The 24,041-nt window shown below is 38.4% G+C and overlaps 3 protein-coding genes across 4 annotated transcripts in view; 2 read left to right on the plus strand and 1 right to left on the minus strand.

Annotated features, from left to right (window-relative positions):
• Window positions 1-1,917: 1,917 nt before the first annotated feature.
• Ada2b (Transcriptional adapter 2B) lies at window positions 1,918-13,024 on the minus strand. 2 transcript variants are annotated; one of them, XM_022848555.2, is made up of 7 exons: window positions 12,441-13,024; window positions 9,284-9,513; window positions 8,744-8,930; window positions 7,741-8,372; window positions 6,207-6,472; window positions 5,868-5,931; window positions 1,918-4,343 (listed from the first exon to the last, which is right to left on the minus strand). In XM_022848555.2, the coding sequence occupies exons 1-7, from the start codon at window positions 12,445-12,447 to the stop codon at window positions 4,176-4,178; spliced, it is 1,554 nt and encodes a 517-aa protein (XP_022704290.1). In that variant the 5' UTR covers window positions 12,448-13,024; the 3' UTR covers window positions 1,918-4,175. The 2 variants fall into 2 exon arrangements, with proteins under 2 accessions (XP_022704290.1, XP_022704289.1); XM_022848554.2 differs by having other exon boundaries at window positions 4,202-4,343; window positions 6,207-6,698.
• A 508-nt stretch (window positions 13,025-13,532) lies between these two features.
• LOC111269153 (coiled-coil domain-containing protein 130 homolog) lies at window positions 13,533-17,811 on the plus strand. The gene is made up of 7 exons (XM_022848558.2): window positions 13,533-13,833; window positions 14,603-14,799; window positions 15,126-15,237; window positions 15,876-15,960; window positions 16,240-16,412; window positions 16,656-16,794; window positions 17,124-17,811. The coding sequence occupies exons 1-7, from the start codon at window positions 13,831-13,833 to the stop codon at window positions 17,678-17,680; spliced, it is 1,266 nt and encodes a 421-aa protein (XP_022704293.1). The 5' UTR covers window positions 13,533-13,830; the 3' UTR covers window positions 17,681-17,811.
• A 4,197-nt stretch (window positions 17,812-22,008) lies between these two features.
• The window catches only part of LOC111269164 (ubiquitin-conjugating enzyme E2 N), a 5,313-nt gene continuing 3,280 nt past the window's right edge, over window positions 22,009-24,041 (plus strand). The window contains exon 1 of the mRNA XM_022848574.2: window positions 22,009-22,247. Within this exon, the coding sequence (XP_022704309.1) occupies window positions 22,215-22,247 (33 nt within the window). The 5' untranslated portion in view covers window positions 22,009-22,214. The remainder of the gene's footprint in view (window positions 22,248-24,041) is intronic.

Below are 24,041 nucleotides of genomic sequence, written 5' to 3' on the forward strand. Positions count from 1 at the left end.
AGCAGCGAAGATGTCTTTCATTAAACATTGGGATTTTGGGTCCATAAAATCGAATCCTAATAGAGTAGATCCCGAAACGGTAGTGCGTCTTCGTAAACCATTTGTTAAAAATAGTTGGCATCTGCGTAAGAGGAATCTCGTGATCTTGTTTTTTTTTATATCAAGTTAATTTCTGCTACTTATCACAACCAGGGGAAAATGATACTAAACTTTGCAAACGAACGACACAAGATGGTGCATGGATGGTCAGTCTCTAGCGTATTCTGCGCCGCCTGAAGCATCGCACGATAATTTCGGTATATGTCCAGTTCGTTTTCAACTCACCAAATGGACACCTAACGTCGTCTTCGAAATTTTATGACACCAATAAGAAACTGCGGCTTTTTTATTACAGAAGAGCTGAAAATCTAAATAATACACTAGCATCCAGAGGAGAGATTAAAGCTGAGAAAATGCTGCATCTTTACCTCTTTTTTTACGGATTAAATTATTTAACGTGTTTTATTTAGTATCATTTACAAATTGAATAGAAGAGTCATACGGCAAAAACGTCTTTTTCTAGGTCGGACTTGCTTGGTGGTAACGACAATGCTCACAAATCGATCTGCCTTCCGTTTAACTACCTAATTGTCCTAATCAAGTTTGCCCCTTTCAAGGTAATCCCTGCCGAACGCAATACATTTGTGCCGCCATTTTTTTCCGTCCTCAAAACACTTTTCAAATTCAGTCGTTGAGATAGCTCTCAGGTCGATCAGAAATTTTTCTTTCATGTATCCAATCGTGTAGAAACGCTTCTCTTTCAGACCTTTGTTCAATTTTGGGAGTAAAACAAATTCGCAGGGAGCTAGGTACGGCAAATACAACAGCTGGTACAACACACATCAAGCTTTCTGTAACGAGTAATAAAGTGTGAAGGTGCCTTGTCGCGATAAATGATTTGGGGTTTGTTCTTTCACAGTTCTAATCTCCTGCATCGACCAAACTTCTTATAAAACGCAGCCTTTTGAGAATTTTTCGATAGCACTTGCTGGTACCCGTGAAACTGGTCGGCATAAACTCATGATCCAGGATTTCCCTACGGTTGAAGAAAATAATGAGAAACATTTTGATTTTAGACATGGACCGTGCGTTTTTCGCGGGTCGGGATTCGCTTGTCAACCAATACTCTAACTTCCTGATTTACCGTAAGATTTCTAATATTTAAACGGTTGGTCGAAATGGCCTAACGTGAGCCACGAGCCAATATCTTTCTTCTGCTAGTTTTCTTCTGGTAATTCGGCAATTAACAAGCATGTCTTGTTTTACTCTTTCCACGTATAGACTTTCCAGTATAAGGATCATTTTTGATGAATTTCGGTCCGTCTTCAAAACACTTGACCCACTCGTTTACTCTTTAGGAGCTCTGTTCGATTGATTTGGCTTTTTAAACAGAATTTGAAGCACCCTCATTGCTTCAATTAGATGAAACTGCGGAATTCAATATATACGTGTCAGCCGGAATCTCGAGATCGGGTAGGACTATTATGAAATTTCGCTTTCATGTAGCAACAGCCCTACTTCTTATGCCAAAACAAACGTGCTTTAGCAACGATTATTCAAACAACTTATTAATTTTTGAAAAAAACACTGTATATTGCACATCCCATAAAGAGAGTAGGAGACTTTATTGAAAATTAAAATGAATCAAATTGCTATGATTATTGTCATACTTTCTCTCATTTTTACTGAGTTCATGTAAAAATGAGCGGTCAAAAATTGATATTACATAGTCCTTCAAAAGGTCACAGTTAGCATTTATTCTATGACAGAAAAGTACGATGAGATGTTAAGGCTTCATAGCCGCCAATAAAAGCAAACAACAAAATTAAGCACATTAATTATTTGCTTGTTTCATTCTCTAGATAAAAGAAAATATGATTCAATGATTCGACACATTTCTGTTTATTTTTATTACTATTATTATATATTGTTCTTATTAAATAAACGCATAGGTATTTATAATTTTTGCCGGTATAATATAACTTTACATCGTTGAATGTACATTATTTCTACTACAGTCTTATCTACATATGTGCGAATAGTTCAACAAACCCTCAGCATCATCTCGTTATCACCACATGACGATAAAGGGTCTGTTTTTTCCGATTGTTATGTGTTCCTATTAGTATCCATACAAACTCTCATTAAAAGATTCACAATGGAAATAACTGTTTCCATGTCAATACGTTTCGCTCTAGTTGAGAAAAAGCACACCACTTTGTTTCTAGTTTAGTTCTCCACCCCTTCCCCCTCTCTCTCTATTATCTCATTTCGTTATCAACATCGCCATAATATTCACTATGAGCCGAGCATCTGCATGCCTACTATCCACATGCTTTATTCAGCCGTTCACACAATTACTCGACATTTACATTTGAGTCTTAACATACAAATCCTAGTTTTTGTTTTTTAGCAACGCCATTGAGGAACTCTGCCCCGGAGATGGTCTCTATATACACAAATTTGGTGGTCTCAAGGAAGATACATACGCCCCTCAGGCCTATAAATCTGCAAGCCAATAAAATTGATACTATTAAATGACCATTCAGTACTTTGTTCTTATCAAACATATTGTTGCGCTAACGAAAGGAATTATAAATGAAAGAAAATTTCGAGTCAATCAACATTACGTAAGTAAACGTCTGGGCTTATACGTGTAAGCCAGACTAACAGATAAATATATCTGGGTAGAAATCATTGTAGCATTTTCCGATTTTCCATAACCACAGACGGACTTGCTGCGTTAATTATTGTAGTGGCAAATCAGTTAATGGATAATTAGTCGAGTGTTCAAATCTTTTACGAAATGCTAGCTCAGTAGGGTTTTGATATCGGAAGTATATTCATAATAAGCCTTGCATACTCAAGACTGCTTAGAAATCGACGTAGCGGAAAGGTCTTTACGAAAATTACTAGCAGCTGCTTCAAATCAATAAGCACCAACTAAGCTAAAGAGATTGTTACCTTTGGAACATTAAGATGCTCCATCGCCTCACTATTGGTGATACGCTTAGCTTACACGTTCACCTGTCCCGTCCGGTAATAGCAGGAACATTTCTTGAACAACCATCATCTAAATAATTTAGCTTGTATAAAGAGATCACTTAAACAAACAGTGCCAGAGTGATGCACCTTGATGTCAATGCCGTCTTCAATTCCAAAAAGAGTATTCTAAAAAAATTCTATCTATAAATGAATGGTACTGAGTTGGGTGTCTGTTCTCAGTCCCGCTGAAGAAAAATGCTTAAACAAGTACTGGGTAAATTACATTCCGAGCGCTCCTCGCTCGGCACGTAAAATTGATTAATATTCGGCTATCGTTTTAGCCATTTTTTTGATGATTATCTTATCGGCACTCGAAGCGGACTCTAAAGATCCAGAAAATACGTGTGTATACGACAGTAAATTTACCTTCGTGAGCTTGGCATCTTGTGATTGTTAGTATCAAATCTTTAATTATGCGATCGGAGTGCTTCGTAAAATTTGCTTATTTTTAGAGTACTAGCGGCGCGTGTTCAAATCATACGGACCCTATATAAGAACTAACCCAAAAGGTCTATTCCTCAAACGTATTACTCATCCCGCAGGACTTCCAATAGTCGCCTATTTTTTGCTTTTCTCACTACCATCTCTAATTTTTCTCCGAAAATCTATGAAGCCCTTTACCCGGAAAGCCCATGTGCGTCGTCGACACTACGTCATCAATCGATGACATCATACTGTTTATATTCTCTGTTCATTCGTAAGTATTCAATATACAATACAGTACAGTGTTTGACAGGAGCACCCGTCCTGTGGTCTGTCTCTACACCATTGATGTAAGTACGTAAACGCCATGGAAAATGGGAAAATTGGAAGTATGAGCCGTTTTTTCGTACGTTCGACCTTCATTGTCCTAACGTGTCTATTTCGTTTATTGCTGACCTCACTATAGGCTTATCTCAATAGATAAATTGAGTTCCTGGTCGTTTCCTCTGCCGACCTTGGAAGTCTCATTTTTCTAAGTTTGTTGGCTTCATTTCCGTTTGATCAAGTGTTTTCTATGGAGTCTTTTGGCAGCCTTTGGGGATGGTAAGTCAATCGAAATTGCTTAAGCTCAACAGCACTGGTTTACCTTTCAACCATTTTTCGTTTGGTCATTTCACCCATCCGGCTCTATAAAAGTGCTCAAGGAGGGCTTGCGTTCTGGTAGCATCAAGACCCCTAGGGACGCCCACTTCGCGCTGTCCACTCCTCAGCTGATGGAGCAATAAAATCTTATATTGCATGTAGGCGCCTGCTGTCAGGCCTAACGATGAGCATATCTGAAATAAAATCAGAAGTAGCACAACAGTCAATATTGATTAACTGAATGATGAAATGTATTTACATTTTACCAATGGGCTTACTAAACATGTAACCCGTAACTATAATTTACGTCTATTACTTCGTTTTTAAAAGCCTGTTTTAGAATTAATTAACGTAACGAGAATAAAGGCCGGAACGGTTACAATAGTAATAGTAGCTTTGTAAAGGTAAAGGTAGATTAAGAACAAATTCACGGTTAGACCAGGCTTATATATATATATACGGCGACTGTTTTATGATAAGCTAAGCAAGGTAGTGGATGCACGTTTACAAAATTCACACATGCTTTTGTAATAATCACAATAACCGTCTGTAAAGCAGAAACAGGCAAGGATCTCGGTGGATTAAAGTATTCGGTAATTTTTTATGTATGAATTGTATATATACTGTATTAGAGTTGCAAACGCGGAACGATACTTTTGAAATACTTAGGCTGTTGAGGTGTTTGTGCTTGCGGCAAGGGTACTGGGAAATTACATAGAAAAGCACGTGATTTGTTTCTGTTATTCTTATTATGCCTTGAATCTATTACTAAGGTAAATATCCCTAAACACATCAGAAAAAAATTTGTAGGATTATGCACATTTGCATAATTTGCTTCATTATAACTTCCAAGGCTCCACGACTGCGCTGTGTCACCTCCAAAAATAAATGAGGCTGTAGAAATCATTTCTTTGAGAAACAGTAGAAGCCATCATTCTCATAAATTATCACACTTTTTAATGTGTACACTTGGCGCATAATTCGCTACTGTTTCATATTATTCGTAATCTGCATAGCCTGCAAAGCCAGGCACATAACAAGGTGCGAAGTATCCAGTAGTTGACATGAAAACCCCAGCTTGTTAAAATGATGTTAGAATTGTTAAAATGATGTTAGAAAGTTTTGTCAGCGGGTGGATACTATTGTTAAACAGAAACCAATTCCCATTAGGCAAAATCAAGCAAAATGGGTAGACATATAAACGACTGTATCATGCATCGTATTCACAGCTTTCGGTAGAACGACAACTACAACAGCAAAAACAAATAAGGCCATTCATGTCAAATCTAGAGCAGATTCGGGTGTTCTACATGCATTCGTTATTACTCTTCAGTCCACTTTCATTCAGTTACGTTCCTATCGAACAATTCTGAGTTCAAGTTAAAACGGATTCCACTACAACCACTGTCCACGAAATGATTCTCTTATTGATTTTCACTTCGGTACTCATTGAATTTTTTGCTTGTTTTTCGACAATGCCTCACCATCAGTTTCTGTGCCCTGATTGATTGGAATTGTCATAAACCAACCGCTCTGAGCTGATATAATATAAAAGCAAGAGAAGGAGAAGAAGAAAGCGAGAGTTAGGAGAAACAGACATAAAACAAACAAAATGTTACAGCTTTCTTGCTAGTTTGCCTCAGTCACACGTTCAGATCACAGTAAGTTTAGCGACTGACTGACTGACTACCAGATTGGTACAAGATTTGGCAACGCACCCGCTTCTCCTTCTGGGACAGACGATCATCTAACAATCCACACATCCTTTCGCTTATCCTTTCCCTGCAACGACATTAAAAAAAGAAAGATACCGTAAAACAACTTCTAGTGAATATGTCAATGATCAGTATAACTTGTATTAGAATAGTTCACTAAGCACGACTATTGATCGTCAAGTCTAATTGTAGACAAAACATTAGAAACCAAGATAACGTAACGACTTGTATCGCCATACATAAGTTATGAGATAACTGACAGTGGGAACATAGAAACACATGGTTATATATACATAGATATTAGCCATGAAGACTGTACCGTACTAAACTACGTTCACTTACTCTCGCCTTTGGCTTGTTCTTTGGGAATCCCGTCCGGTTAAAGTGACGGCATTTCCGATGGTGCTTGAGTTTATTGCTGCCACTGTTGTTGTTGCTGTTGTTGTTGTTGCTATTGCGGGTAATAGTAGTCCCGTGGCCGATGGAGTTCCCGTTGGTTTGCCGTTGGCGGCGATGGAATCCCTTGCGGTCCCGTGAAACGACGGAGGTGCGCCTGCGTGGCTTCCGCGGCCCGGGGCCCCCTCCGCCCCCGCTCCACTCGGAGACATCTGAAGTGGTGCCCGAAAAGTCTGAGTACTGACTACTCCCGCTGCTGGAGCTATGTCCGACAAGGACTCCCAGAGCGCCGAGGCCCTCGAGGGTTGCCAGCTGTTCGTGATGGTCGCCGCTGCCACCGCAAGCCCTGAGGAACCCCGAAGACCCAAAGGATCCAGGGCCGAGGTTTTCGGGGCTCCGGAGAGGTCCGACAGTCGCGTCGGCACCGCCTTGCGACGACTGAGTCGGACCCGCGACAGACATACAACAGCAGCAGAAGGCATCAACAAATCAACAAGAGGAGACAGCAGACCAAAGAAAGGCGCACAAACATCCTTCAGAATCAATCACAACGTACGTAACAGCATTGACACAACAGCCAAAAAATCAGTCAATCATTCAATCACACATCCATCCATTCAATCGACCAGTCAACCAGCAACAACAGTTCACAAGCAGTCCTTGTGTCTAATAAATAAAGCAACTATGGAAACAATCAACCAACCTGCTTTGCTTAGCTGACGGTTACCCGTCAGCGACTCGATCGTATCCATACGCTTATATGTATTCACGCACGCCACACAACAAGTAGACCCAAAGGACTCTCGGTCGTAATGGAAGCTCGAGAGAACAAATAGACTACATTTAAAGTCTAATTATCAAAAACACTCGACCACTCTTACAAAAAAAGAACGCTTCCAAAACTTTCAAAAACACAGTTAAGCTGTACAAGGGAACGGGGACATAGTCAGAAACAGTTACCGATTGTGACAATAGCAAAGTGTTCTAAAGATATAAAAGAGGCATATGTAGAGAACAGTAACAATATCAAACTAATAATTAGCTAGAATGCTCGAAGCAAAGGTTGCACTAATATGAGTAGTGAAACCACAGCTATTTGGTACGAGCTGATTATCATGCATCAGCTGATTAAATAGAACTTAACACAGATCCCCCAGCAGATAATCAAAGTACTATATCGAGGCGCTTGAACTATAACTAACAACTATAGCACTACAGCCGTATTGTAGGCACTCGTTTAACTATGTGCGCAGCAACTGCTAACGAATTGCTACAACCTAGCTAGGCGAAGCAGCAGTTACAATCCAGAACTTTGCCTCTTTAGCTCGTAACTACTTAAAATAAAAAGTAGAAATGCACACTTTAATAGGAGTACGTTGGCATTGCTAATGCGTTATTCACAGTGCGAGCCAATGTGGTAAGAGTTTGCGGCTGTGGAAAGAAACATTTCATTTGATGTATATCAGAAGAGAACACTCACCTGTATAGCTCGCCGATGCATTAATTTGTCGCGTCGCTTTTTAGCCTGTTCAAAATCAAAGAGATCTTCAAGCCGGGTCAGACCATTTCTTCGTGCCCTGGACAAATCTTTGATTCTTCCTTTAAGATCCATCTGACTTTCAAGGTTAATCATGAAAGCCTCAAGTTCTTCCCCTGATGTGTCTTGAAGAAACGGTCGTAATTTTTCTGACGCTTCCCTCCGCATACGACCCTCCCTAGACGAAGCCTTTACACCTCGGCACCCCGGCGAAGCTCCACCTTTGATAAAGAGACATAACAAATTGTGCTCCCGCGCAAACTTCTTACGCCGGACCCGTTCCCCTAATCTCCGAGCATAGCTATCGATAAGCGCCATCTTAGCTTCTCGATCCGTGGGATCTTCATCCTCACATAACGCCAATTGACTTATCAAATTTTCAGCGTCGTTATCAAATTCCTTCTCAAAGTCATCTCTATTAGGCATATAACCCATTTCTAATTGGTCATTAACACTTAACTCCTGAGGAGGCTTCGTGGGTGAATTTAACGAAGGTGACAGGGGTTCACCCGGAGGTAATGACCGATCGATTACGTTTTGTGAAGGCGGACCACATCGGCCCCATGTAACCTTTCCTGTAAACAGAAGGTACCATTATGTTTATAGAGAACACAGAGTATTGAAGCCACTATTCGTAAAACATATAAAGAAACCGATTAATACGCCATCTAATTTAGACCAGTAGTCACGATTTCCACAAAAATTATAATGTTCGATCAGCCGTCTTTCTTGCAGAAGCTCATCACATTTTACCGTAATTTATTAAAGAGAAAGATAGAAAGGAAAGATGTAGATTACTGATAACGAAATAAAAAATGTCGATTACCTCCAAAGACCAACGGTTTCTTTAAATATCATAGTTATTTTACTAAGATAAAAACAAACTTAGAAAAGTAATTTTATATAACAATGTTAAGAAAGACACGCGTATTTTTAGCGTCTATACCTATGTTTCCATCAATGTAGAAGTGACCATAATGCGCCTTTACTTCCTCGACAGTTCGTCCAGAAAGCATTGTCTTAATATCTTCCCAGTTACCAAAACCGAAGCGCTCAACGGAGTCAAGTAACTGGCTTTCTTCCACCGCTCGCCACGCCGAACGCTCGTTAAACAGGGGAAAATTCCCGTCATCCTAAAAACCAGCACATCATCCAAACAAAAGGTTCACAAAGTGCCAACGCCGAATTTCTGCTTGAACGAACTGTGGTAGGTTAAGCTTGAAATAATCGTGCATTTCCAATTTAAGCCACATCAACTCAGCACTGTAACACTTGAAAAAAGGCTGTGGTGTGATTCATTGCAATTATTGTGTTTCATTATGTTATATATCAGTAACTATTGAAAATATATTCTATTATTTAAAAATGTATGGCCTATATCACATAGATTATAACTGAATGTGGTACTCAGGTTGCGCAAACAGCATCAAATCTCATATAAATGGAGAACTAAATCAGTAGCACAAGGAACGCAACGGTGTCTTACGATAATTTCGTAGGAATGAGTTCTGCGATGTGTTCCTAATTCCACTTGGCAGGCGAAGCACTCTGAGCAAAGATTGAACGTTGGTCCGCACGTCTGCTGTGTGCATCGGACGCGAAGGCCTCTGATATCTGATGTACAGTAGACACATTTATGTTCTGCAGTTTGACCGCCACTTATGGACCCCCCGCTTGGTGAACAACTTCCTCCAGGCCCCGAACCACCGGAGGGACCTAACAAATGAGAAGGCAAGAGCCCAGTTAGCAGCAGGTTAGAGTCTATGCCATATTGAAAACAGAAGCAAAAAAAATTTAACGGGAATAGGAGATTTTTAGGTCATGGAAGCACTGCATGTTTGAAAACGTCGCAATGACTTGAGTAGAACACTGTATTTACATCCGAGTCGTAAATCGAAAGCATAGGTATAATAATTAACATACGAAGCGTAACTTCGCATACATGGAACACAATCACTTAAGTATACAAACGAAAATCTATAAAGCATTGAAAGTTTGACGTGTACTACTTCTGCCTATTTATAGGAATATTTCTTCGTTTATTTATAACACCTAGAATTATTATTTAAGCATAAAAAACAAAGATTTTTTCATTGTTGAAATCCAAAACATGACTATATAACAGCAGTGTCCATTTACTGATATCAGTCGGTTTTCTATACCGCGTGACGCGAAAGACCACAGCGGCTTTAGGTAAATGATCTTAAAGGTCATGAAATATTCATTTCAACTGAAATTTATAGTCACAGTCGGAAAATTCGTTTAAAGCAATAAGAGGGACGAAACTGTATGAAATGTGTGGCCCTAATTTTTCGACTTCAAGACTAATCCCATGCAGCAGCTTCTAATGCCTTAAACAAAATGCTTTTCTTATTTAAATATATTAAAACGTCATCCTATTGCCACCAGAAAAAAATGACAGCTCGAAATTGCAAACGCTTTTAATGCCAACTACGTCGTTAGAAATTTAAATCGGGTGAAATCTTTTTATTGATATCAATATCAGATATCATCAAGCATCGCTGAGTAATTTCCAATAGCTGTTATTACAAAAAATATAGAAGCCGCAAGAGCTACCGGTTATTGAGGCACACAGACATTTGCTGTCGCCTACAACGATGGCAGCAGCGCCTTATGAGAGCTGAAATTGCAGTAGATCGAAATTATGAGAAATCCAGAAATCGAATTTTTTCAGACTCTGGAAGCAACTGGCCTCATTAGCCAGCTTCTTCAATAAACCGCAGCGAAGATAGTTTTTAGCCCACAAAAACATAGAAAATAATTCAGAACATAAAAATAAGCGGCCAGCTGTGCACTGATCAAATGAAGTTGAGGAATAAAAACGCTTCACGACAGAAGTTTTCCAATGAAGCGACGCGGCTACGATGGCGTTCACTGAAGACTCGACCCCACCGGACATCCACTTCTCATCCCTCACCCTGTGCACCACCCCCATATTCAAAACGAATCTTCGTCAGTCGCTTTGATTGCAAGCTTGCTAAATGAAGCCTCATCTGATGCCAGCGCTGCACACGTTGCTAACAAGATAATACGTACGTTTGTTCTGCCAGCTTATTTGAATCAACGGCAGTTATAAGTTTAATATACCCTTTCTCCATCGTTTTATGGACAGTTTTTCAGTTTTAATGTTCTGACATAGTTGGTTTAGAATAATTGTGTTCTACCACCGTAGTTAAATCGATGTCTACTAATGGAAAAAAGAGATTCAGCTGTGTGTTATTACTGGAGTGTACATGCATTTCGCAGAATTCTAGCTGACTCAATTCGGACCACTTTGTTCCTATTTTCTAGGAAGTACGCTTCGGGAATGCTATGCATTTTTTTGTTTTGCGATGGCGGCCGTGAAACATATTGTTCATACTTGCGCAGAGAACGGTTTCTAAGTTTACTCTCTTTGGTGACGGGCGTGAATGAGCCGAAATTTACGTTAATGGTTGTTCTTTACCTCAAAATTAAATTCGTCATGTCTAATCCATCATCGTTCGTTCACCTAATAGAATATGCAGGAGAAGCAAACCTGAATAGACTAAAAGAAATGTGTCTATAGTAGTCAACGTTGAAACACTGCGGGTGCACGACAAAGCACGGTCAACATTTTCACCTAGGAAAACCTAGATTAACTGCAGCGGCACACGGATTGTGTTGCAAACAACACTGGAACCACAACAGCAGAAGAAACGACCGACATTACGGAACGTAAGGGCTGTATAAAAGAAAACTGATTGCGACAGCTACCCGTAGTGGTAACATGTAAGTGAATATTAGTAGCAGGGTTAACGCCATCGCCATAGAAGCTGTGCCGCGTCAGTTGTTTGGTTCTTACTTGACTTGCCTTGGATTGTGGATGTTCAACAGCAGCGTCCGATGCTTTCGCATCAAAATCATCCGCGACCAACTAGTCGTCAGTACGTCAATTCCCCAGCTCGATCAAGCTCGGGAATTAGCCCCGTTGCCGCTGCTCCTTTGCCTCACACAGCCTTCGCTTTGAAGGACATCCTGCGCTCACAGGCGTTTCAATGGTACGTTGCTGCGTTGCTTTCGAGCTCAGCAATAATTTATGTTTATTAGAAAAGCGTATTATTAAGCGAGCAAAAAATATGAACAAGTTAAGTAGGCCAACTTAAGGTGTATCCTTTATAGAAAATACGCATTGAATAACATGTGAGTAGCTGGTTATTATTGTCATGCTGGTTGTCCACTGCTGTAAAAGCACAACAGAAGGGCGAGAGAGCGAATGTCGAATAAATGACAGCCATTTGTTAACTGTTTAATTTTTTCTCGTGAATAGACTGGTTTTTGTTAGAAACTCTTGCCTGAAACAATTTATTGACGGCATGTCTATGCTTGTAACGAACGTTGAGGACCAACAAATTTCAAGCAACGCTTCTCTCTAGCGACGGGCTGCAAACTGCAGGATGAGTACCGGGCACGCCTCACCGAGTCTGGCTCGACTTAACACCGGCCGCAATTAACATACAAACACAGAGAAGGATTAAATGCTGTTGAATAAAAATTAATTTTTACCGCTTAGTCAAAACCAGCTCTCTTGACGCAACCTTACCCTTTTACCATTGCAAACACCTGCATTTAATTGAAGCACTCACTATTCGTCATGAGCTTACCGGGCATTTCCGATGATTAATCCACCGTACCACGAGACTCGGACAGTGCCAAAAATTTCTATTTCTTCGTTAACCCGTCGTATTCTACAGCACTTCCGCAGACAGGGCACCGTAGACACACGCACAGCACAAATACACCTCGAACAATTCTATCTCGTTTCTACGACAACGTGCTTTTCTCTGTAAAGGAGCTTGTTAGCTTCCTCGTCATTTGTTGGCAAAGACAAGCAATTCAAACACTGCGTACCCGTACCAGTAACTAATACAAAATCACACCAGAATAATTATCTTTTTTTGTTTGCTTCCTTATTTGCCCGGCTGGGTCCTGCTGCCTGCATATCTCCCCGCTATCTAGAGTTGTCCAGGCCAAGCACTACACACACAACAACTATTACTGCTGCTACAACAACTAAGAGGCGAGCGTTTGATGGCCACACAGCACCGCTTACATGCGCTAGCCAGTGGGAAAGGAGGCCACCGTTAGGTGGCGCTATGCGCCCGGGCGCCATCATCGCTGCTCGGACGAATTGTCGGAGTGCAGCAAACGATCTGCTCATCGAAAAGAGTGAAGCGCGCACAAAATCAAATAACTCAACCCAATTGATGGTGGGAAATTCAAATGGACCATTGGCGATTAATCGTATTGGCTTATTGGAGAAAGCTCACTAAGTACTGACATGGCGCGCAGATCGGTAGCGAAGGACAGGTGGTTGAATTCAAGTTACGTGTGCTTCTAACGAGATCATCTTACGCGCACAGTGTTTCAAGCTGTGTGTCATGTCTTTTACGCTATATTTGACGGGACGAATGGCAAACCTCGATGCTACCCTCACTGATGCTGCTGCGACTGTTGTCATTGTGGTTGTTATCTTTACTGAATGTTAATAGAGTTCATCAGTGTCTCTCGAAAGCCGAGAGTTTATGATCATTATAGAAGAAAGTGTCAAACGATAGCAAGAAACACGTGCTATAATATGTTCTATTTTCTATCCGTGACACGCATCATCGAACTAGAAACATTGTCGACGGAAAGAAGGAAACTGTCCGAAGATTTGCGTTGCGTCTGCACCGCTCATATCCAGCTGATTTTTACCAGAGGAAATATAGTATAGAGGCAAGGAGTGCCAAAAAGGTGTCATGCATGTATGCAGAAGGTTGTTCGATAATGAAATTAAATTATTTGCTGAGCGAACATTGAGCGAAAAGAAGAACGGACATAAAGCAGAATTTTGCTCTAGAGCTGATGTACTCTGAAAATGTTGAGTACTGAAAGAGGGGACCACATTTCTCGCTTTAGGATAGATTGAGCCAGCTTTTCACACAAAAAGAAGATAAAACTGTGACAGAGTATTCGATTTTGACTAGTGTGTGACCTAGTAACAACCTAAAAATGGTAAGTGATTGTCGTTTTTCAATTTAATACTTGTTCTATTATATAAAAAAATCAGACAGGGAGGCTAGATAAACAAATTATCAGTCAACTCAAACTGGATATTATCGTATCCTATAAACGAGTCCTCTAACCTAAACGTGTAATATCAATAAGATAGAAAACATTTTAATAATAATTGTAGCATATTTAATTTTTGCAAACGAACTAAACATTTTAGAGTACATTTTAATAATATATACGTCCTTTTATTTTGCGAAGTAATTATTGACCGTTTAATATAAACGGTTTTTATAAAGTTTTAAAAAATCTTTGAATTTTTACAGGATAACATATGAGACACATCTATGAGTTCGTTGGCTACAATATGAATTTTACATACTTTACAAAATATTGTTAATAAACCTTGAACAGAAATGAAAATTTTAGTTCTATTGTTGATGATAATGTAATTTGCTCCAATATATTAACGTAACCAACAATCAGAGTTAATGAAACGCTAAGTACGAAAAAAAAAATGACAGACAGACAATGCTTTAGAATTTACTTGAACCTGGCCGATATACTTAATATAGAGTCAAAGTAAGTATTAAAATTGTAAAGAATGGGATTGGTCGCCACAACTCTGCAAACAATATGTAACCGAAATATTGGCAATCTAAGGTTCCGTATCGTTAGAAATAGGTTAAGCATCAACTCAGGCATCCGAGGCACAAATTTAAGCGATATTCTGGCACCATGTCTAAATATTTGCCTTCATGGTATATTACAGGCCGACCGGAAAGCAACTAACAAATATTATCCTCCCGATTGGGATCCATCAAAAGGCTCAATTAACAAATACCGAAACAGCCATCCATTGCGCGAACGAGCGAAGAAACTTCACCTTGGCATTCTGGTCATTCGCTTTGAGATGCCATACAATATATGGTGTGAAGGATGTAAAAATCATATCGGCACAGGTGTTCGGTAAGTATCTAGCTTCCTTCACCAGAAACTGATTAAGGGCGATCGGCAGTTTCTAATATTTAAAAGCATCTGCCCTGCCTTTCTTGCCTGTCTTACACTCGATAGTTGTAACACTAGAGTTTAGCTTAGTTTCATTATAAGGTAAAATAATTTTGCTGAGCCTTCGATGCATCCGCACCTAATGAAAGATACATTGCCACTAAATCTAACGGTCTTATGAAACACAGTATTATATATTTTGTATATTACCACGGTACTAATTCCTCGTATCCATTATCTTTTTTGCGATTTGTACCGTTTCAACGTTCTGGTGGTCACCGTTTCAGATATAACGCTGAGAAAACCAAAGTCGGCATGTATTATACAACACCGGTATACAAGTTCCGAATGAAGTGTCACCTTTGTGATAATTACATTGAGATGCAAACTGATCCAGGGGTAAGATATTTTTAATGTCTTGCTCTATACTGTTGTAACATATATATAATAAAGTATTTGTTGTAATAATAAGCAGCCAACTGATTGTTATGAACTGTTAGGAGAAGGATAGCATTCTCGCTTGTTAGATACAGCAAGCTTTGCTAACTATTATCAAATAAAAAGTCCAATACATACAGGAATACAATATGGAACCGAATTTTTCTGTTGTTATGCTACATATTTTAATAAATTGATGTTGTATATCTTGACCAACGTTCAGTATTAACCAAAATGAACCGTTAATATCCAAATAACGTTGATTATTGCATCTGATTAACCGATCTATTTTAGGAGTTTAAATTGACGTTTACGCTAGCCTTACAAGCCATTGATAGAGAAAAGAAATAAATTGCAGTGATTTAGTTAACTGAATTGCGGCCAATGTATTTGAATTTAGGTTTCTACAAAGTCTTGAGTTATTCGCTCTTATGTACATTTGTTCAAACTCTTTATTGTTTACATATATATTCATATAGCTTTATAGATACGTAAGAGAAAAGCTGACATATTTGTGATTAAATAGAATTTTAATTTCTGCAAAAAAACACTAATTGGGCATATATATTAGACTATTATTCACTTTAATTAATTTTCAGAATCTCGACTATAAGATTATAAGTGGAGCAAGTCGCCAAGAACGTCGATGGGACCCAACTGACAATGGGCAGGTTGTACCTGAAGGTTAGTATTTTAAACTGCTTAGCCCATATTTTTTGCCAAGTACTATTGACTAGTGTTACCGTATAGCTAGATTTATTGGGAAAAAAGGTAAGCAAATTTTTCGTTAAAAAAACAGAGTTCAATCTAAGCCTCAAATTTGAAAGGGTAGGCATAGTTACTGTGACATATCGTCAACACTTATATGGCCATATTATTTGTAGCCTGTATTATCGAAGCTGTGGACATACCACCCTGGTATGAATACTAACTAGTATTCTATTCATTATCTTCATGTGTCAGACAAAACCGTTTCAAAGCAACTGGCTTCGGATCCAATGTTCAAGCTAGATCACTTGGATGAGGATGCAAAGAAAATGAAAGACCTCGAACCTGTTATGAACAACCTAGAAAAATTTCAGAAACGGAGAAAGGACGATTATGAACTAAATTCAATTCTGCGTAGAAAATTTCGGGTAAAGGCTAAGTGCTCTTTCAAAACTTTAAAAATTCTTAGTATTGAGATATTATATGTAACAACAAATTAACTGTGTAAGTAATAAAATGAATGTGCGATACCTATGAAAAACTAAAATATTATCAATATAATTTCGTAGCATTTAATTTTATACTTAAGTAACGCTTGTCTCAATTTTTTCTACTGGTGGGTCTAAATTAAATCTGTTCTTAAATTCTATTTTAACAAATCATGTTTATAGAAGGAGAAAAAGGAACGAAAAGAGCTTGAACAAAAGGACAATTTGTTAAAATCAAAAGCTGCACTTAATATCAAGCTCTTACCCGAATCAGCTTATGACAGAGAGGTAGCCCAGCTTCTTCGCCTCGAAGCTCCCATGAGTACGTTTAAACCCGTAACTACTAAGTCTTTAATCTTGTCTCTTTTATCAGAGGTTGTCAATTACTGCATTCTCTTGATAGACAGCAAACCATATCATGTTACCTAAAACGTCTTCAAAAATCATATAGATCTTGAGTCGATAAGAATGCTCCATACTAGAAAAATATTTTAAAAACTATTTGCTTACTACTACATGAACTACTATATGAACTAGGGGAAATAATCTTTTAATTAAGCTACATGATCTGCTTATGGTCAAGTTGCCACTGTTTTATCATGCCGCGCGACACCTCGTAATTATTTTATCTTGCATTGCTGGTGGCTGTAGATGTGGATCAAAGGCGAAAACAAGACCGAGACAACCTGATGTCGCGACCAATTTTCGAATTGACGGAATCTGGCTCAGTAAGAAGAAAATTTAGTTCACTCGAGCGGCAAGTTCTTTGTTCCAAAGCAAGGAAAACTGAGGTGCCAATGGCTAACCAAAATCTACGACAAACCGTTATAAAGGGAGTAAAAAAGGTTTATGATTTTAACGACTTAAACATGCCATCGACCTCTCACAAGGTAAGAAGAGCTAGCGAAATTATTGAAGATAAGGTGGAAGTGATAGAGGAAGAAACAGAAGACTCAAAAGGAAAATGCGTGATTAAACTACATGAAAATAGCGAAAAAGTCGAAACCCTCCCGCAAAATGTCAGCCGGATTGACAAACGTACACAGAAAACCGCACTTATTACATCGTCATTATTATCACCAACAACGTTCCCCTCGCAACCTTTCGAAGCGGAACTCCAAACAAGAGGCTTGGCCAGTTGTTCAAAACAACAGGGTTCAACCCCACTTATAGCTTACTCTGACTCCGATCAAAACGATAGTGATTGAATTACCGGGGCTATTTTTGTGTGTACTCGAAACGCACAGAGGATCTGTATACATAGAGTATCTGCTTGTTAGTTTACGTATGATGGTTATGGTGTTTTTATTAAATTGAAGATACATTATTCAATGGTCAAGATAGCGTGTTTTCCTTCGTAGAGCGATTTCCATACAATCTTGCTAAGCCTTCCAGGTCAAATAGATTACTAGTATAAAAGTTCATTGATTTTCATGCTGGCAACAGAACTGCGGGTTCTTGAGTTTATAATTTTATTTTGTTTAGTATTATAGTAATGGTAATAATGACGATTATTATTTTATGCAATGTTTTTTGGTCTAGTGTCACATTCTATTTGGTTTACATTTACTATATACTTATTTGTTTAATAAGTTTAGCTTAATTGCATGATAGGCCAACGAACTGATGATATGAAAAATGATAGACAAATATACTGAAATAGTTCTGAGCTCCAGACTCCGGCCGTAACGATAATTACGACGCAAGCTAATTTTCAGGCCGGTAACGCTGATGATCTTGAAGCAATTTTTATGAAGAAAAATAAGAGCGAAAACGCTCGTCAGTGTTCCATGTGAAATATATAATAGAAGAAAAAAATAATTAAAAAATTTCACTAGTTGATTTAGAAACTGGAAATACTGCGAAAAGAAAAGGACTGTCGAATCGATTGAACAAAAGATTTTATTCTGGGTCATAAAGTTACCTTGAAAATTAATCAGATTTTTTTTAGAACGACCAATAGTGTTACAAAACGCATGTAATCAAAATAATCGGTAGATTATGGCGTGTAACATTCCAAGTCAAATCTGTATTACTACAGAATTCCATTCAAGAGCACCACCCGACTTCAAAGTAGATTAGGCATAAATTTTGAAATATTTAGGCGCAATTATTTTTTTTAGAAATACATTGTTTTTTGTTTATTTTACTTGCAATTTATGTCGGTGTGGGTAGGATACGATGAATTTGAAAATATTGGGCTGTCGAAAAAGTATTGACCCTTTTTTCTAGATATATGGCTTTAAAATCGCATACCTCGCATCGGGACGTCAGTGGTAGAATTTGTAAGTTGAGATTTAGCAGTATTGATGGAATAATGGCAAAATAAGTGGAAATACTTCATTCAGACTTAAATTTGAGCGCCTTAAGTAAAATTTTTGCAAGACATCCCTATATTTTTCAATTTTATGTCGATAAAGGCACAAGTACTGTCCAAGCCCATAAAAAAATTGTGCTTTCAATAGTAAAGATGCGTTATTAGGAAAAATAATGCCAAAGATAGTTCTGTCGCTTTCTTTCGAGAAATTTCAATGTGACAGATGCTCTTTATAGTAATCAACTAATTATGAAAAGAGTTGATGAAATTATTGCGAATGTTGAGCAAGATTGACACGTGGATTGTCATGGTATTGTCAAGAAATTAAACATCAATTACCAAACAGTTTTAAACAGTTTGAAAAAAAACTTGGTATCTGGGTTCCACTCGGATTGTCATAAAAACATTTATTCGATCAAAAGTCTAACCGTAAATTTCTTTAGAAATTAAATTGAACGATTTTGAAATGGTTGATCAGAGGTGACGAAAGTTGATACGTGCAAATAAACATCCACAGCCCGTGGAAATGCCCTTAGTGACGCCAAAGGAATTATGCTATGTGTTTATGGAATTGCTATTAGTATTTATTAAATTATTATTATTTTTGCTGGGCAAAATAATTGATTGAGACGTCTATCGTTCCAACTAATAGGAATAAAAGAGCTTACTGAAAAAGATTAAACGAACTTGTATGGGTAATTTTAACGCATTTATCGTGTAGTCCGGATCTTTTCTGTTTCGATCTCTGTAAAACTCTCTCGATGGTGCTAATTTAGTTTCAACTCAAAAATGCAAAAGCTACTTACCACAATTTTGCACCCGAAAACCGCAGAAGTTCTACACTAATCGGGTTGTGTTGTTACCGGAAAAATAGAAGATGGTTATCGATTAAAGTAACGCAAATTTAATTTTCTAATATTACTTAAAAATTAAAAAACAATTAATTTCTTCTATTTCGGCTAAAAACGATTAATATTAATGGAGGACAATCATTAGACACACATTCGAATAACCCAATGGTCTATGGAATAAATGTACTCCTCGTTTTCTTAGCGCCCCGCACCTGTTCCATTATTTACCCGGTTTTGTTTCAACAGGCATTATTACCACCCCACCCGTAAGATTATTTGAACGTAGATTAAAATACTTAGAAATACAATCAGATCTTTGAATACAGTTATGAATATCTCTTTCTGCATTGTCAAAAAGTATCGAGACAAAAACAGGGGTTATGACATCTTTATCAGTATTACTTTTTGCACCGTACGCCGAATAAATTTGAATTGTACATGCCCACAAACCTACGATATGTCGTTTAGCTGAGGCTATCGAACTCCATAGTAGCTTAAATGTTTTGTTTTCTCAACTTTACTAAAAATCGGTAGAGACTTTGGGGCTTTCGAAAAATGAAATGACGAAAGATTATATTACTTACCAGAGTGGTAATCTTAATTGTTTGTGTAATGTGTATGTTAAAATCCAATGATACCAATATGTCTTATAAATTTGCTCGTAGGAATAACAGTTCCATTCAGAATATATCGATGTTCATTTTCTGAGTACGTCAGCATATCTTATAATAGAAATAATTATATTGTGTTGTTCACACCATCGAGTTATCTCTTCTAATGCCATTCATAACGTAAGTCACCCTGATATATGAGCTGGACTGCATAATTTAAGACCATATGAATATCATTCGTCTTTTATTGAGGAGGAGATCGTGTCATTTATATTTAAAAAGAAAGAGAACAGACTCATTTGGAACCAGAGTATTATGTAGAAGTGGGTTAATAGGCTCCACCTCTACTGGAATGATTACCAAGCTGCATCCCACGTATCTGTGTTCAAGGTAGCTATAAAGCCGTGAAATTGAGGGTCTGATAATGGTAAAAAAATGAATTTATGTATTAGCTTAGGATGGTTAACCCCGTGGAGCGTCTCAAAAAATACAAATTTGATCTAGCTATTCTTCTACAGCGCTTACAGTCAATACGCACCAATAACTGAAAACCAAGCTTGGAACGTATCTCTGCTTTTCCCGACTTCAAATTCCTCGATCTTTCTTTGTAACTTACTATAGTGATCGATAAATGCCTAGCCTCTAATATTTTATTCTTTGATAATTTGCTAACCATAACTGTAAAATTAAGGAACTCAAGGTACTACAAAATGTTGTCTCACGTGCCATATCGGGAACTCCTCATGCCTGTTTTGTATCGCCATAACACTCTTTTTATGCTCATTTTTACACCTTTCACATTTATTGAGTTCTCCTTTATTGCGTAGTTCACTAATCACCTCAATTGAACCGTATTTTTTCCAACCCTCACGGTGTGCCCCGTTGAGTTACGCCTACGCTCTCAAATACTACTCATATGCCTAATCTAATTCTCTCTATTAACTGCTTCGTCACGGCTCGAATGATCAACTTCCTGTAATCTGGAATGCACTTCTTGCCTTGTCATTCCTAACGTTAAGAATTTAATTTATTTTTAAATATCTTTTCAGTGACGTTTTCGTCCCTTTCTAGGTATAAGAGCTTTACAACCGCAATTAATTATGTAATTATACCATTTTTCTTAAAACTTTCCATTATAGTCTTGATAACCATAGCTAGCCATAAATATCAGCTACTTTAGCTATGGACGAGTTTACCAACGTCTGGGTGTGCCAACGTCTGTTAATCAACTACGTTTTTAAAGTAATTGAAATAATACCATGCTTATTCACCCAAAGGGGGTTGACACGCTGCCTATGTTTTGGATACTTGATGAATAATTATTAACTTTTTATTTCTTCATGCTTTGTAAAAATGGAAAAAGCAATTTCTAAGATATTGGGCCCTCATATGCAGTGCTTGTATTCAGTACAATCAAACACTAGGCGGCGACAGAGCTAGTAAAAGGTTCACCTCAAATTAGGTTCTTAATAAGAAAAATATCAGCAAAGCCAGGCAACTACTACAAACATTTCGCATTGTACAACGCTAGAAATGTAATCGGGTCATTATACTCAATGTTTAATTAACTGAGCCGATTATAGTTTGATGCCTGATGGCAATCTTTCCTGCAAAGTATGAATTTTGTTTGTTAGCATTATTTCTGTCGCTATCGACGCGATTCGAGTTTCGCGCCGTTCGTCTGGCTCGTGTAGCTAGCTAATCGCACGTACAGCGAAGCCATGGCCTGTCAACCCAAAGCGCGTCATCATCGCACAAAAGGATGTTTTCGCTGACATTTTGCGCTAGAGCTAAAGCAGGTTAGCCCATAGTGTGTGTATGAGAAGGCGGTGATAGAGATAAACTGAGAGGCGGAGGACAAGGAACTATAGTGGAATAGCGTGTGCACCGCAGAAGAAATCTCTTGTGCATTTGTACGATTCGTAGCAGCGAAGACCTTGGGTTGAGACGGTATTCTTTTACCATGGCTGCAGGACTTCCTCGAAGAATTATCAAGGTAAGGAACTCGGTAAACTGCTTGACAACGGAAGGAACTACCGGACCGCACACCGCTGCGGGTCAACGAACTGACGTCGTCGGGTGGTGGTAGTCATCCCGGTGTCCAATATTAGCGGAAGCTGCAAAAACCAATATAAAGATAGAAATACCGACTGATCAGCCTTCCGTTTCGTTCGTTTTGTAACAGAAGTCGAAATAATTTAGCAACCGGCGACAGGCAGAAACTTTCTTAAAGAAAGTTAGTTTTCGTTCCGTTGGCGACATCGTTTGAGGTTTAGAAAAGACGTGTACATCCCAGTCTATCTAAACAAGAAGGTTGGCATGACTCGTCGTCTCCATGATACTCACACATGCCGCATGTGTTTCATTTTAAGGTACAGGACGATGTCATAGAAGTTTATCCTTGTTGGCATATTTACTATGAAATGATAAACTAGTTCGCAAATCTATTGCCTCACCCGGCTAATGGCTGATATTGCAGGGTGTTAAGGCTGCAGTGAGTGATTATGGGAAACATCCTGAGCGGGAAGGGACAAATCGTATCGATCCATACGAGTTTGCTCGGCATGTATTCGACTGTCGTCACGACGTGTAAAGAAAGAAACTCATATTTACAGCTGAATATTTGTAATAGCAATAACAATAATAATAGTGGCAATACTGCTAGAATGGTATAAGATACTAGAAAACATATGAGCGGATCTCCGAATATTTTTTTGAGAGTAGGATGTTTCATCTATGTCATAAGTGGCATTCGTAGAAGACGTAGTAGATTATAAGGCCAGCTGGTGATTTATCACTAGTAGTTATCAGGATATTGGCAGTGACCGCAAATATATTTATGTATTTATGTGTCTCATGGATGTTTCTATAAATAATGCGAGTGACAGGTTATCGTTCGGTGTATTATAATGCAGCCAGCTTTAAGTAGTGTAAACAAATGACCAGTAAACGATTTCTCGGCTAGTTTTCCGTTGAAATTACGATGAAAAAAAAATATAGCTGACGTAAGATGTTTGTGTTATCGTTGAGTATTCACATGTCAACGTGTAGAAAAGGCAATGGTCTGAAGATTTTGTCCTTGTGTATTGGGTGGAGTTGCTGGCGCGCGTTGTTGGCCACATGTTAAGTAGAATGATGACATATTAACAATTTTTTGAGATCACTGGCCAAATGATGATATGATTCGTTAGTATAGGCGTCTTCTTGACAAACTGTGAGTATTCTACGTGAAGATTAATTTGTGAGTACGAAATGACGATCACCCATCGGGTTGTTGATGGTTCGAATGTTACAAACATTCAGCTTAGATGATGTTACGGGACCGTAGGCTCTTTTTAGACTTTCCTCATCTAGTAAACCGCCTCTTTTAAAAATGCATGCTTACACAAATTCTGGTTACTTTTTAATCTTTAATTTATATAGATATCACCCACTTATGCAAACAACCAAATAGAAATAATGTCTATGAAGTATTTTCTAACAGAGCAGTAAATCATGTTCCCATGGCAACAGGAATTTTCTCAGCAGAATGGTGCTGAACTGTTGTGCGCCATGTGTGGTCGTTCCTGTACTGGCTCAACTCTTATTATATTCTCAGTAGCGTTTAACAGTACTAGCGATATAATGCTCTGTTGATCTGGAGAGATGCCGTAACAACGCTATGATGTACTAGATTGCGTACACATATGCCACATATATTGACTGTTTTATATGGTGGCAGTTAAACTGTTACAAGGACATTAAGAAGTGCTGTTGCTACTATGCGGTACATGTCTGTATATATATGTAT

Source organism: Varroa jacobsoni, unplaced genomic scaffold, assembly GCF_002532875.2.
Source record: "Varroa jacobsoni isolate VJ856 unplaced genomic scaffold, vjacob_1.0 scaffold_1358, whole genome shotgun sequence".
Classification (NCBI taxonomy): domain Eukaryota; kingdom Metazoa; phylum Arthropoda; class Arachnida; order Mesostigmata; family Varroidae; genus Varroa; species Varroa jacobsoni.